This window comes from Balaenoptera physalus, assembly GCF_965194825.1.
Source record: "Balaenoptera physalus genome assembly, chromosome: 7".
Lineage (NCBI taxonomy): Eukaryota > Metazoa > Chordata > Mammalia > Artiodactyla > Balaenopteridae > Balaenoptera > Balaenoptera physalus.
Window position 1 is genome coordinate 53,398,968 of NC_138886.1, and position 14,276 is coordinate 53,413,243.

General features: G+C 43.5%; 1 protein-coding gene across 7 annotated transcripts in view; it reads left to right on the forward strand.

Moving 5' to 3' along the window:
- Positions 1–13,936, forward strand: part of VLDLR (very low density lipoprotein receptor) — a 31,971-nt gene extending 18,035 nt beyond the window's left edge. For 3 of the 7 annotated variants that reach the window (XM_082470905.1, XM_082470904.1, XM_082470903.1), the window contains exons 5-20: positions 683–805; positions 2,472–2,843; positions 2,946–3,068; positions 3,158–3,280; positions 3,727–3,846; positions 3,951–4,076; positions 4,574–4,745; positions 5,349–5,567; positions 7,320–7,438; positions 8,049–8,188; positions 8,504–8,645; positions 9,492–9,638; positions 10,854–10,937; positions 11,323–11,403; positions 12,234–12,403; positions 13,281–13,936. In XM_082470905.1, coding sequence (XP_082327031.1) covers positions 683–805; positions 2,472–2,843; positions 2,946–3,068; positions 3,158–3,280; positions 3,727–3,846; positions 3,951–4,076; positions 4,574–4,745; positions 5,349–5,567; positions 7,320–7,438; positions 8,049–8,188; positions 8,504–8,645; positions 9,492–9,638; positions 10,854–10,937; positions 11,323–11,403; positions 12,234–12,403; positions 13,281–13,316 — 2,297 coding nt within the window. In that variant the 3' untranslated portion in view covers positions 13,317–13,936. The remainder of the gene's footprint in view (positions 1–682; positions 806–2,471; positions 2,844–2,945; positions 3,069–3,157; positions 3,281–3,726; positions 3,847–3,950; positions 4,077–4,573; positions 4,746–5,348; positions 5,568–7,319; positions 7,439–8,048; positions 8,189–8,503; positions 8,646–9,491; positions 9,639–10,853; positions 10,938–11,322; positions 11,404–12,233; positions 12,404–13,280) is intronic. The other 4 variants (XM_082470906.1, XM_082470907.1, XM_082470908.1 and 1 more) reach the window with 4 other exon arrangements.
- The last annotated feature ends 340 nt before the right edge of the window (positions 13,937–14,276 follow it).

Consider the following 14,276-nt stretch of genomic DNA (forward strand, 5'->3'; position numbering starts at 1 on the left):
ATCTAACATGAACAAAGTTTAGGTCCGGAATCAAGCAGAAAGGAAGAGACGTGTGTTAATTTCGGTTTTCCAGGCAAGAAGTAAGGGAAGTTATATGAGCATTGGCCAAGGGAGGTGAGTTACCATAGGTGAAGACGGGTTCCATAAAGATTCAGCCCCAAGTTTTAGTGGGGGATGACCCCGTAAAGTCAAGAATTAGGGGGTGTCCCTACTTTGCAAGATGTCAGTGGAAAGGAGGTTGTGAAGGAGGCCTGTGAAGGAATCCAGGCAAAGGAAGACTTCATAGGTGATAGACCATCTGGCTTTTAATGAAGTTGGGATTAGGTTGCCAGTATCTGGGTCTGTCACTTGATACCCAGCAGATAAATAATGGTCAAGGAGCAGGCCAGCCAATGAACATAACCACGCCAAGTAAAACAAAAGCCAGGACTGCGCACACCATGGAACCTTGATGGAATAGCACGGTCAAGGCTCTCGGGTGGACTGCCAGGTAGCCTAGGTTGGCATGGCTCCCAAGCCATGGAGCTGTCGAAGGATCTGCCCAGGCTTCAGCTAGTAAGTCGAATTTCACCCGTGTGCCCGGCCACTGAGTTACAGATGTCACCACTTCCAGGCAGCACAGGAGCAGCAGCTTTGCACTCATGAGTTTGGAGGCTCTTTTGAGACTGTATATCATCAACAGATATGAGAACATGCCGCATAAATGAAATCAGCTGTGGCGCCCGTTCCACTCAGTGTATCCCAGTGTCCTGGAGATGTGATGGTGAAAATGATTGTGACAGTGGAGAAGATGAAGAAAACTGTGGTAAGAAGATCAGTGTTGAGTGGCTTATCCCAAAGACCCTTTTGCTCAAAGAAGGGTGGGCATGAAGGTGCAGTTGACTTGACTTGCCTTTTAATGACTTCACTCTCTGCTCTACTAGTTGTCCTTCCTAACTGCCCTCAAACTCTGAGAGAAGTTCGCATGGTAATTGACCATTGCTTGCTTGGGTGTTTCTTCTAGGCAAATAGAAATAAGAAGGTAAGTCATCCAAGGCACTTCCATGTAGAAGTAGCTCAGTGAAGCTGCAATTGTGTGGACTCTTGTCTCAGTCAGGGCAGTAACTCGTGGGCCTTCCTCACTTGGGCTCAATCAAGCTAGAAAGGGACGAGGGGCAGCAAACACATCCCTAGGTCGAAAATTGGATCTGCTTAGTGGAATAAACTACTTGAGTCTCACAAAAGCATTTCTCAGCCCCCAAACTAGTTTTTCTTTTAACCTTTCTAAAAGTTAAACTGGCACAGAAGTAGGAATTAACATCTTGCTGGCAGATACCCAAAGATAACTCTACCCAACCGGTGGTACCTTTGTCTCCTATCACAGTTCCTGCCTGTAAAAGCTAACTCTGTTTCCTAGCCTTTCATGTTTCTGCTCTTGGAAAATATGTAATAAAATGCTCAATGTTAAAGGTGAGGCCCTGGGAAAATCTCTAGGTTAAACAAACATTGCATTGAATGTTCTTTCAAGCTACCGCCCTTTTTATAGGGCCTCCTGAGACTGACAAGCACAGGCCTCTTGATGCAATAAGTGTACAGCGAGCTGAGGGTACCTGTAGTTGAAACACCAGTCTTGCGCGTAGAAGTCACCTCCTGAGGTCATTACCACTGCACCTAGTCCAATGAGTTTTGGCATTTAATCCTAGAACTGAGCTTTATGGATTGGTAAGCTGTGGCACTGCCATGTGTTTCCCTCTTAAATCCAGACTTTGCTTCCCAAGAGAGTCGTGGTCTCCACCCCAATTACCACCAATTTTTGACCTTAATTAATTTGGCAGGAATTTGAGTCAAAGTACAAACTGGCTAGTCTGACTAGCTTATCATTATTAGCACACCTGGCTGCTAGATTGCAGTTCTAGCCCCAGAAGTGACTTTCTAAAACTTGAAAGTATTGAAGACCTGTTATTCCTGATCCTGGTTGGAAGGACCAAAAGAGAAGGAACCGTGTATGGTGTTATAATACACGGGGGCTACTTTTTGGTGATGGTGTCATAATGCTTATTATGAGTGAATGTTTGCTTATATACCTGATGCATGATCATCTCAGCTCATGATATGTGGCCTGGCCTGATGAGCAGTATATCCATTTAAAGATAACTCATGTCTGCCTTCCCCAGTGAAGTCTCTTGTGACAGTTTAAGTTATTAATCACTGTCCCTTTAAGATGCATCTCATCTCAAATTAATTTCTAGTCTTCAACTATTTTCTCGGTCCTTCATTTCTGTTGTTATTCAAATGTCCTAGCATCTTTTACATGGTAAGACTGTTTCCTAGTATTCTGGGAACTGCCTATTGATATAATCCGACTTTAGCTTTTAAGTTAGGCAAGAAAGCTGGGATTCATGATCCATGATCTGCATGTTAGATTTTGGGACAAGATGCTTGAAAGGATGGGTCTGGATGCATTTTCAGTGGGGCGTCCTCTCTCTCAATAGGCAACATAACGTGCAGCCCTGATGAGTTCACTTGCTCCAGCGGCCGCTGCATCTCCAGGAATTTCGTGTGCAATGGCCAGGATGACTGTAGCGACGGCAGCGACGAGCTTGACTGCACCCCACCCACCTGCGGGGCCCACGAGTTCCAGTGCAGCACCTCCTCCTGCATCCCCATCAGCTGGGTGTGCGATGACGACGCAGACTGCTCGGACCAGTCAGATGAGTCCCTCGAGCAGTGTGGCCGCCAGCCAGTGATCCACACCAAGTGCCCAGCCAGCGAGATCCAGTGCGGCTCCGGCGAGTGCATCCACAAGAAGTGGCGATGTGACGGGGATCCTGATTGCAAGGATGGCAGCGATGAGGTCAACTGTCGTAAGTAGCTTTCCTATCAGTATGGCACGTGCAGTTCTCTCCCACGTATCAACCAGGGACGCTTTGGCTGGCTTCATCCCCTGCCGTTCCCTCCCGCTGTAGCTTCCCGAACCTGCCAACCTGACCAGTTTGAGTGCGAGGATGGTAGCTGCATCCACGGCAGCAGGCAGTGTAACGGCATCCGAGACTGTGTCGACGGTTCTGATGAAGTCAACTGCAAAAATGGTAAGGGTCCCTAGTTGTGGGTTGTGAGTCAAAGGACTGCTCTGATCAGACCCACGAATGGAATCTCTCTTCTGTGTTTCTCTTTGTAGTCAATCAGTGCTTGGGCCCTGGGAAGTTCAAGTGCAGAAGCGGGGAGTGCATAGATGTCAGTAAAGTGTGTAACCAGGAGCAGGACTGCAGGGACTGGAGTGACGAGCCCCTGAAAGAATGTCGTAAGTGAAGGGGTTGCTTGAGGACAGATTCGGGAAGGTTAATTAGACCCGGCAGAGCTAATGCGGTTTGGAGCCTGCCTAATGCCTGGGTAAACTACTTTAATGAACTAGGCTCAATTGTTGGGCTTAAAAGTGAAATTTTATGACTTAGAAGTAGTGACAAAGTAGTCCCTAGTTTCACCCCCTTTAAGATAACCAATCAGCAATAGAGAAACTTGACTAAACACTGCTTAACTAACTGGTAACGTGCCAAGGAGATTGGGTTGACTATTCCCCCAATACACGCTGAGATGCATATCTATAAGACGGATTATTAGATCTTAGAAAAATCATGGGCTTGACCAGACCATCTAGACAAGTTATCTCAAACAGCCTGGATTTTAAATGTTAATAGGACGAATATCAATTTGAGTGTTGAGTTATACTCTACTACCTTTTGATTTCAGATGTAAATGAATGCTTGGTTAATAATGGCGGATGCTCCCATATCTGCAAAGACCTAGTTATAGGCTACGAATGTGACTGTGCAGCTGGGTTTGAACTGATAGATAGGAAAACCTGTGGAGGTGAGTCGAAGAACAGAGCCCAAGCCCCGGGGGTGATGGGAAAGGTCAGTAGATCTCCGTAGGTTATCTAGGAACAGCAAGACTAATTCTAATTTCCCTCCTAGATATTGACGAATGCCAAAATCCGGGAATCTGCAGTCAAATTTGTATCAACTTAAAAGGCGGTTACAAGTGTGAATGTAGTCGTGGCTATCAAATGGATCTTGCCACTGGCGTGTGCAAGGCAGTAGGTAAATGGACTTGGACTGGTGTTGCTCTGGTACCTTTATGATTACGTGATTATGAAAGGCACAGCCAGTGACTACAACAGTCAAACTAAATATAAAATTTAAAAAGTACTTGAGAGCAATGATACTAAACTCACAGTGCAATATCATAGGTTAAATAGCAAATTGTTGCCCCAGACTCCTGCCTTGGTCAGTTCCTTTTGCATATGGTACCTTGAATATCTGCTTACTCTCTGCTTCCAAAACTTGAGTGCAATTCAAATAAGTAACTTATCATCAGCCGCCCTCTTATTGAATGCTGTGACTCCAGGACTGCCTTCTTAAACCATAGGAAGTGCTGAAGTGCTTGCAGGTCCCAGGGCATGGACTTCAGCAAGAGTATTCCTGAGGTGTTCAGCAGTGCCCTCACTTTTTAAGTGCTCCTCTGTTGGGAGGAGGGGACTTGGAAGGACCTTGCCTTCTTACAGCAAAACTAAATTAACCTGACTCCTGTCTTGCAGGCAAAGAGCCAAGTCTGATCTTCACTAATAGACGAGACATCAGGAAGATTGGCTTGGAGAGGAAAGAATATATCCAACTAGTTGAACAGCTAAGAAACACTGTGGCTCTCGATGCTGACATTGCTGCTCAGAAACTATTCTGGGCTGATTTAAGCCAAAAGGCCATCTTCAGGTAACTCTCAGTTCTTGGTGTCTTCGCCTAAGTCATTGTCACTGGCCTTTGGGAAGGTTTGGAGGAATTTCTCTTGTGTCTTGCTCCAATCTAGCATCTAACTAGTTGGGAATAATAATTCTAAACACTGATTCTTTATTAAATTACTGTCAGTTCCTCATTAGAAAGTAACAATCGCCTATAAAATAAAAGATGGCTACAACTATAAGATTATAACAGACAACATCTTGATTTTTCCAATTTTCCCCCCTTTCTCTCCAGTTAGTTGAGAACTGTTCATAGTTGCTACAAATAGAAATGGTAGTGATAGCTTTTTCTTAACGGCAGCTATAGAAACTCAGGTGATGGTTACTGAAACAAATAGCTTCACTTAGAAGTGTGGTGTTCTTACGTGTAGAATACAGACCAACAACGAGATAACCTACAGTATTGTTTAGAATCAGTAAGCAGCATGGTTACATAATTGGAGTGGTGAGCTGAGCTATGGGGTTTACTAGAGTTCTTTCTGAACAAAGTTGTTGACCATTTTGTGAGCAGAAAGTCCATTCTCCAGGCTCCGATGGTGTCAAACTCTTAAATTTCTTGTGACCTATTCTGTTTCAGTGCCTCAATTGATGACAAGGTTGGTAGACATGTTAAAATGATCGACAATGTCTATAATCCTGCAGCCATTGCTGTTGATTGGGTGTACAAGACCATCTACTGGACTGATGCGGCTTCTAAGACTATTTCAGTAGCTACCCTAGATGGAACCAAGAGGAAGTTCCTGTTTAACTCTGACTTGCGAGAGCCTGCCTCCATAGCTGTGGACCCGTTGTCTGGGTTTGTATTCTGTGCTTTTCATCACGTAGCCTCTCGGATGCTATCTGCATAGGTCAGGAGCTTTCCTCATGCCTAAAGCAGTACTGAAATCCCAAGACTTAGCAGCTCCCCACAACAAAGAATCATCCAGTACAAGATGTCAGTGGTGCCACGGTTGAGCAACCCGGGAATGGCCTCATCTATATGACAGGCCCTCCCTGAGCAGATGACTGCTGGTTCACATTAGTGAAACAACATTTCTGATTTGAGGTACACCAAAAGCTGTATCTAAACCCTTATGCCCCCCCAGCTTCTATGCAAGTGATTTTTTTTAATTGAAGTATAGTTGATTTACAATGTTGTGTTAATTTCTGCTGCACAGCAAAGTGATTCAGTTATACATATATACATTCTTTTTCATATTCTTTTCCATTATGGTTTATCACAGGATATTGAATATAGTTCCCTGTGCTATACAGTAGGACCTTGTTGTTTATCCATTCTATGTATAATAGTTTGCATCTGATAACCCCGAACTCCCAATCTATCTTTCCCTCACCCCCGCTTCCCCTTGGCAACCACAAGTCTGTACTCTATGTCTGTGAGTCTGTTTCTTTTTCATAGATAAGTTCGTATCACTATGCAAATGATTTTTGATTTTTGTCTGAACACTTTATCAGGTCAGCTCTGGATGATCCAACCTAAGTAGTAGCATGAGTTGTAAGGATTTTGGTAACCACATTACCTCTAGGCTTTCATCTAAATGTGCAAGTTGTCTGAAAGTCCAATGGAAATAAACAGACCTCTCTAGAAACATTTCACTGAGGACTTCCCCCAAATTGCCCCTAAATAATATAGAAAAGCAGCTGTTAGGAATTTGACTATAAAGAAGATGTGGTACATATATACAATGGAATATTACTCAGCCATAAAAAGGAATGAAATAGTGCCATTTGCAGAGACGTGGATGGACCTAGAGACTGTCATACAGAGTGAAGTAAGCCAGAAAGAGAAAAAACAAATATCATATAATATCGCTTATATGTGGAATCTAGAAAAATGGTACAAGGTGAACTTATTTGCAAAGCAGAAATAGAGACACAGATGTAGAGAACAAACATATGGCTACCAAGGGGGGAAAAGGGGGTGGGATGAATTGGGAGATTGGGATTGACATATATACACTACTATGTATAAAATAGATAACTAAGGAGAACCTACTGAATAGCACAGGGAACTCTACTCAGTGCTCTGTGGTGACCTAAATGGGAAGGAAATCCAAAAAAGAGGGGATATATGTATACATAGAGCTGATTCACTTTGCAGTATAGCAGAAACTAACACAACATTGTAAGGCAACTATACTCCAATAAAAATTAATAATTAAAAAAAAAAGGTATTTGACTAAGGCTATAGTAATCACAATTGGCCCCCATGAAGCCTCACTAGAACCCAGTCAACCCGCCCCTACTATAAAACTTAACAGATATTCATCTTTTACTCCACTGAAAGAATTGGCCTTTTATACAGGAAATATATAACCTGTGACTTTGGGCTGAAATTTAAATATCAGACTTATATAGTTTAATATAGTTAATAATGAGCTTGTAGATTCAGTGTTAACTTTTGTTTACCCAGAACATAATTTAGACCCTCAAGTGGCACAATTTGTACCCTAGAGTTTTCTGCTCACTCTTTGAAAATGTCTGTCTCAAGCTGCAACTTTATTCCTTCTAAACCGCCAAGGCTTATTTCTAATTTAATTCTTCCCAGCTTTGTTTACTGGTCAGACTGGGGTGAACCAGCTAAAATCGAAAAAGCAGGAATGAATGGATTTGATAGACGGGCACTGGTGACAGCGGACATTCAGTGGCCTAACGGAATTACACTCGGTATGTCTGTTCTTCCTTCCTCGACCACAATTCAACTGTCTGCAGAGTTTTAACTCATCTCCATAGTTAATTCTGGACTACAGCAGACAACTCTCATGGTGCCTTCTTTAGCAGGGACTTAGGATGAGAGGAACCGAACAGTACAAGTGGAATGGTGGACTTAACAGATGACATGCTCCATAATTACTAGCTTTTCTATCCATTTGGAGCTAATATGTGACATGAATTAGGTGACTCTTGGGCCTTCTGAACTCTCATCCTACATACTCCTGGCCTAGGTGCCCTAGCGTTTCCTGACTTGCAGGCTCATAACGGTTTTCTTCTGGCTCCTCAGGGGAGAGCAACAAAATGCTCACCTCTTTTAATACTTCTATAATGTCACTAACACTTCTTAAGTCAGTTACTTTGACAATCTCAGGTACCCCTTGAGTCCCCCCAAATGAATGTGGGTACAGATTCTGCATGCTGCTTCACAAGGTTGATGGGACCCTGTTAACAACCCCGGCTGGAGAAGGAACCGTGAAAGTAGAGTATTGGATTCCTTAGCTATTTTAAATGGAAGCGGAGCAGTACTGACTTCTTATACAGTGACCATTCTTCCCCTACCCAGACCTCATAAAGGGCCGCCTCTATTGGCTGGATTCCAAATTGCACATGTTATCCAGTGTGGACTTGAACGGCCAAGATCGCAGGATAGTCCTAAAGTCTCTGGAATTCCTAGCTCATCCCCTCGCACTCACAATATTTGAGGTAAGACGTGTGTCTAAGTGTGTACCTCTGAGTTACGGTAGCACCTTGGGGAGAAAGAACAGGGGAAGGAGGGAAGGACAGAGGGGCATGACTTGAGAAACTGCTTTCACCTAAAACCTGGGACAAAGGACATACTGATTCCTCATAGCATTTTAAGAAACCTGAACTCATGCTTCTCTTAGAGTTTTACATCCGATGTCCCAGACCAGCTTTAAATAAACTTGGTCCATTAAATTGCCAGTAAATAATAATGACCTTCGAGACTGACTCGTGTTAATCCTACACGTACATACTAATATGGGGGTTCTGTTTTAGGATCGTGTCTACTGGATAGATGGGGAAAATGAAGCCGTCTACGGCGCCAATAAATTCACTGGATCGGAGCTGGCCACTCTAGTTAACAACCTTAACGACGCCCAAGACATCATCATCTATCATGCACTTGTACAGCCATCAGGTATTGTGGGGAAGCAGAGCCCCTCGTGGCTACTTTCAGGGTAGCAGCATGACACAGTGCCCCTGGGTATCTGTAGCTCCCTAGCAACTCAGCTTGCTCTACAATGGAACTTTCCCCTCCTGGACCCTCCCTCAAACCTGGTGCTGGGTATATTTTATTCTGACTTCCAAGTCAAAGAGCTTGAGAACTTCATCTCTTAGCTGCCCTCCCAACCATCAGTGTTCTGTCTTTTATTTCAGTCTCTTCCATATCTCCTTGGCATTCATTCCTTCTTGCTAGGACTATTGCACTGGCCTCCAAAGTAGCTTTTATGCCACAGCCTTTTCCTCCCTCCCCACCATGGCACGTCTTGTATGGAATTGTGTGCTTCCTGAAACACTATGGTCTCCTGCTCAGAATACTTGACTGGTTCTATCCAAATGAGACCCTTAAACCTCCCCATAGCTGGGTTCCTTCCGTTTTGTGGGAGCGAGGCAAAGCCACAGAGCATGCTTCTCTCCTTCCTCTGAGCCTCAGACTAGCCAGTTTGTAAGCTTTGGACCAATAGTGAGGCCAGGTCCAGTCACCCATCTCCTTTCCCCACCTTTTCCCTCACCACCCATCTGTTTACGGCGTAACTCTTATCCTACTTCCAAGAAGTTTCTTTGACTCTTTGCTGTCCTTAGAGCATGCTGCCTGTACCCTTAAATTTATCCTTCATTGGTATTGGTTTAACTTTAGGGTTTGACAGAGTACACAAGTTTAGGCTCCTTGGAGACAAGGAGTCATGTCTTCAGCATCTAGAACCAAGCTTTATGTATAGCAGGCACTGGAAGACCATTTTAAAGGACTTTTCTTTCTGAACAGGTAAAAATTGGTGCGAAGAAGACATGGAGAATGGAGGATGTGAATACCTCTGCCTGCCAGCCCCACAGATTAATGACCACTCTCCAAAATATACCTGTTCCTGTCCCAATGGATACAATCTAGAGGACAATGGCCGAGAGTGCCAAAGTAAGGCTTTTTACTTTTCAAACACAAGCAGGACATACAACAGGCATTAGACTAAAACACTAGCTACAAAAACTAGCCTGGATTTTAAGAATTCTGTTTTAACTCACTCTTGGAATAGATTGGAGAACATATCTGCTACTGTTGCATGCCAGGAGTTCACATCACTACTTCAGGACTAACTCATTTCAACATTAGATGAGTCTATAGGTGACTATGCTGATTTATACCAATTACAGCACTGAGCCAGCCAACTTGCAGATAATTAAACAAAGTCTTAACATTGTCCTCCAAAGAAAGAGGCCTGAGATTAGGCTTAAAAAAGGCCTTGGGGGACTTCCCTGGTGGCTTAGTGGTTAAGAATCCGCCTGCCAATGCAGGGGACATGGGTTCGAGCCCTGGTCCGGGAAGATCCCACATGCCACGGAGCAACTAAGCCCGTGCGCCACAACTACTGAGCCTGGGCTCTAGAGCCCACAAGCCACAAGTACTGAACCCGCATGCCGCAACTACTGACGCCTGCGTGCCTAGAGCCCATGCTCCGCAACAAGAGAAGCCACCGCGATAAGAAGCCCGCGCACCGCAACGAAGAGCGGCCCCCGCTCACCGCAACTAGAGAGCAGGAAGACCCATCGCAGCCAAAAAAAAAAAAAAAAAAGGCCGTGGTTACAGGAAACCTTCTGGCCCCAGTGGGTGACATTATCTTAAACTGCTACTTACATGAAACTGCATTTTAGTCTCCTGTTCTTAGCTTTTGATTAACTGGCAAATTAAACTCGCGGGTTGTGAGCAAGGATCTCATATTGTGAGGTTTTTATTAGCGTGATACTGAGTCCCTATGGGGACTAGCTCCGTTTACTGAGAAAGCAGTTATCAGACAGGCAGGAAGACTGGTATGCCTGGTGGTCTGGTTTTGAGAGCATTTCTTGCAGCTTCCAGGAGCCTGGGACTTTGCTTAGAGGGGTCCTTAAGTGAGGCCGTCGGTCCTTTTGAATTGTCCAATTGCAGATGCTTGCGATTCTGCCCGAAGACCCCAGTGTCTCTCTGGTTTTGCTGCTGTTTCCCTTGGTTATGGCACACCCACCCTGCAACTTGGTTTGGCAGTGGTTTGTCAATTTCCCGCAGCGTTCAAATAACCCATCACATGGCTTGTCTGGGCTAAACGGCTAGCCACTCTGGAACCTTGGCATTGACCCGGTTCTTGGTTTTATAATTCAGGTACTGCAACTACTGTGACTTACAGTGAGACAAAAGATACCAACACAACAGAAATGTCACCAACTAGTGGACTAGCTCCTGGAGGTATTGGGTTCTGTTCTGCAAACTGTTCATCTCAGCTAACAGCCACACTCTTTGTACCTACCTGTTCCTTAAATCATTAATGCAGCCTTTAACTACTCGTTCTGCCCCTAAGTGGTAACCTATATTTAAACTCCAAAGACTTAAAACCTGCAACTCTTAGCCTGACCTGACTCATTAAGATTTCTCTGAGACAGCTGTTAATGAAATGGCTATTATAGCATGAGACTCGCAAATACTTCTAGACCGGTTATTCTTGGTACATGATTGTAGTAGATATTGAACATCAGTGATGGATGCAAAAGGGCATGAGGCTCTCTACCAGGTGGTTGAATTTCTAAGTCTGAATGCAGATCCTTCTAAACTGATTTCTTTTATTCCCCTGTAGAGATCAATGTGACCACAGCAGTATCGGAGGTCAGTGTTCCCCCAAAAGGGACTTCTGCTGCCTGGGCCATCCTTCCCCTCTGTAAGTAGATTCCCCACGTATCTGGATCCAAGGAACTTCTTAAATACCCGATGGGTATTTGTAGTTCATCTAGAGATGCCCTTCCCATGGCCCCTTGACCTGTCATAGCCCTCGTGACACTGAATTACCCTTGCTCCCCTCACCAGCCCGGCACACTGATTTCAGAGTCCACGGCCTTCTCTACAGTGGTATCCTTAGCACAGCGACCGGCAGTGATGAATGGTGCTTACTGCTTTCTACTTCAGAGCTGTTCATCTGGCTCTATCCCCTTTCATAATAAGTCCTTTCCAGTGAAGAGCGCTGTTCTGTTCCCCTTCGAAATATGTATAACACTTCATACAGAGGAGCTACACAAATGCTAAAATGAGTTCTTGAGGAGTTATAGAACTTGTAGAGGGTAAATTAAAAACAGTTAAGAATTTTCAAACCCTCTAAAGCTATTCTAGGGCATGTGAACTCTAAAGCACTATGCCAAATGGCTTCTTTATCCTAAATTATGGGATTCCAAGCTTGGCTAACAAACCAGGAGGACCACTTGAAGAGCCCTCCAGAAGCTTCTGCAATTCGAATTCAGTCAGCCTGGGGAGGGGCCCAGGACTCTACACTTGCCCAGATGGATGTGCTGAGCACCAGAGTCTATAGAATAACACAACCTCTGGTCTGAACTTGTTTTAAGCTCCCAGCCCATTTATATTCTAACTTCTAGTCATCCCAGCTTCCTAAAACATGAAGCTTTGATTAATGTCAATTATCATGGATTCTTTAGCATGATCGTTTTTGTATGTTTTGAAACTGGACCTTGTTTAGTCACCTTCTAACTTTTTTTTCAGTGCTCTTAGCAATGGCAGCAGTAGGTGGCTACTTGATGTGGCGGAATTGGCAACACAAGAACATGAAAAGCATGAACTTTGACAATCCTGTGTACTTGAAGACCACTGAAGAGGACCTGTCAATAGACATCGGTAGACACAGTGCTTCTGTCGGACACACGTACCCAGCAGTAAGTCAGCTTTGTGTCTTTATGTACCATGACTCGCGGTAGGACTTTTTGGAAAGGAGACCACAACTCAAGCTATGGCTGCCTGGGCTAGAAAGAGCCATTTAGAATCATGGAGCCACCAAATACTTCATCTACTACCTGGAGATTAGACAGTCTAGGCTGTTAGAACTTAGGTAAGTCAGTTGACAAGTATCTGCCCCAAACAGAATGACAAGTCAATTAAGGACATCACTCTACAATTTGAGGTATTTTGGGTTATAGAAACTACATGTAAACATTAGCATGAGCCAAGTATCTCCTTTCCGAACTGTTCCATCAGTTGCCTGCTGGATACTTAAAAGTAAATTAGCATATCGTATATAGGGGGGTTGACGTAAAGTCAGTGTATTGAGCAAGATTCATTTAGCCAAAATGACCCAATACTTGAAAATGACCTATTACACCTCGTAGAGCTAGCTTTCCTTTCAACAGTAGAGTCAGTCACTTGTTCTTCAGTTGAAACTCACGTGGAGTATTTGGCCTTCACTTACAGAACTCTGAACAGAACAAGTGCTGAGCACTCCCTCAAGCTCTGGTGAAACAAGAGTGTGGTCAGTTCACGGCACACGTGTGTCTTTTCACATTTTTCTCCAGGTTCTAAGACCATTAAGTAGAACAGGCAGAATTAGTCACACTGTTTTCTCTCTCTACCAAGTAGATAGAGTTGAATTCAAGTTAAAATGCATTAGTGATGCAACTCAATACTGTTTGGGATCTGGCTTCCCTTCTATGCACCTTTGGTCTCTGACCAACGCAAAAGCAAGGTTCATTTTAGAGACTGAAGTTGCTACAAGTGAGGGAATCACCAGACACATTCCATGCTTTTTCTCTTCTACAGATATCCGTTGTAAGCACAGACGATGATCTAGCTTGACTTCTGAGACAAGTCGTGACCTTTGAGGTCTAAACCAGTAATAACCCACTTCGGAATGGTAACCGAGCCAGCAGCTGAAGCCTCTTTCTTCCTCCAGTTTGGAAGAACATCGAAATATCTTTGCGTGGATCAAGCTTGTATACTTAACCATTTTTATATTACTTTTGTAAATATTCCTGTCCACCTTCTACTTCAGCTTTGGATGTGGTTACCAAAAGTATCTGTAACCCTTGAATTTCTAGACAGTATTGCCACCTCTGGCCAAATATGCACTTTCCCTAGAAAGCCATATTCCAGCAATGAAACTTGTGCTATAGCGTATACCACCTGTACATACATTGTATAGGCCATCTGTAAATATCCCAGAGAACAATCACTATTCTTAAGCACTTTGAAAATATTTCTATGTAAATTATTGTAAACTTTTTCAATGGTTGGGACAATGGCAATAGGATAAAACGGGTTACTAAGATGAAATTGCCAAAAAAATTGTAAACTAATTTTGTACGTATGAATGAAATCTTTGGCCTCAATGGAGGTTTGCAAAGACTAAGTATTCAAACTACTGTACATTTTTTTTTCCAAGTGCTAAAAAAATTAAACCAAGCAGCTTAACCATGGTTTGTGCCTATTCCTCTAGGATGAACTTCTATAAACAAGCTGAGTAGTATCAGGTGTTCTAACTAAATATATGAGCTATAGATCTTGATATTGTATTATATAAGGAAGCCTACAATTTGGCTTGTTTCTCTTACAATCAAGTGCTAAAAGGATGAGGTACCACTTAATACTTGCCTCCCCAAATATTTATTTTGTAAAAGAAGCTAGCTTAACCTGCACCTGGAATTCTTCTTCTTTGAGGAAAGTTCCTATTCTCATTCATTTGTTGCCTGATCCAGAAACATATGCCAAGATTTCTGTCAATTCTGCTTCTCTGTACTTAAGTCTCTGTTTTACATG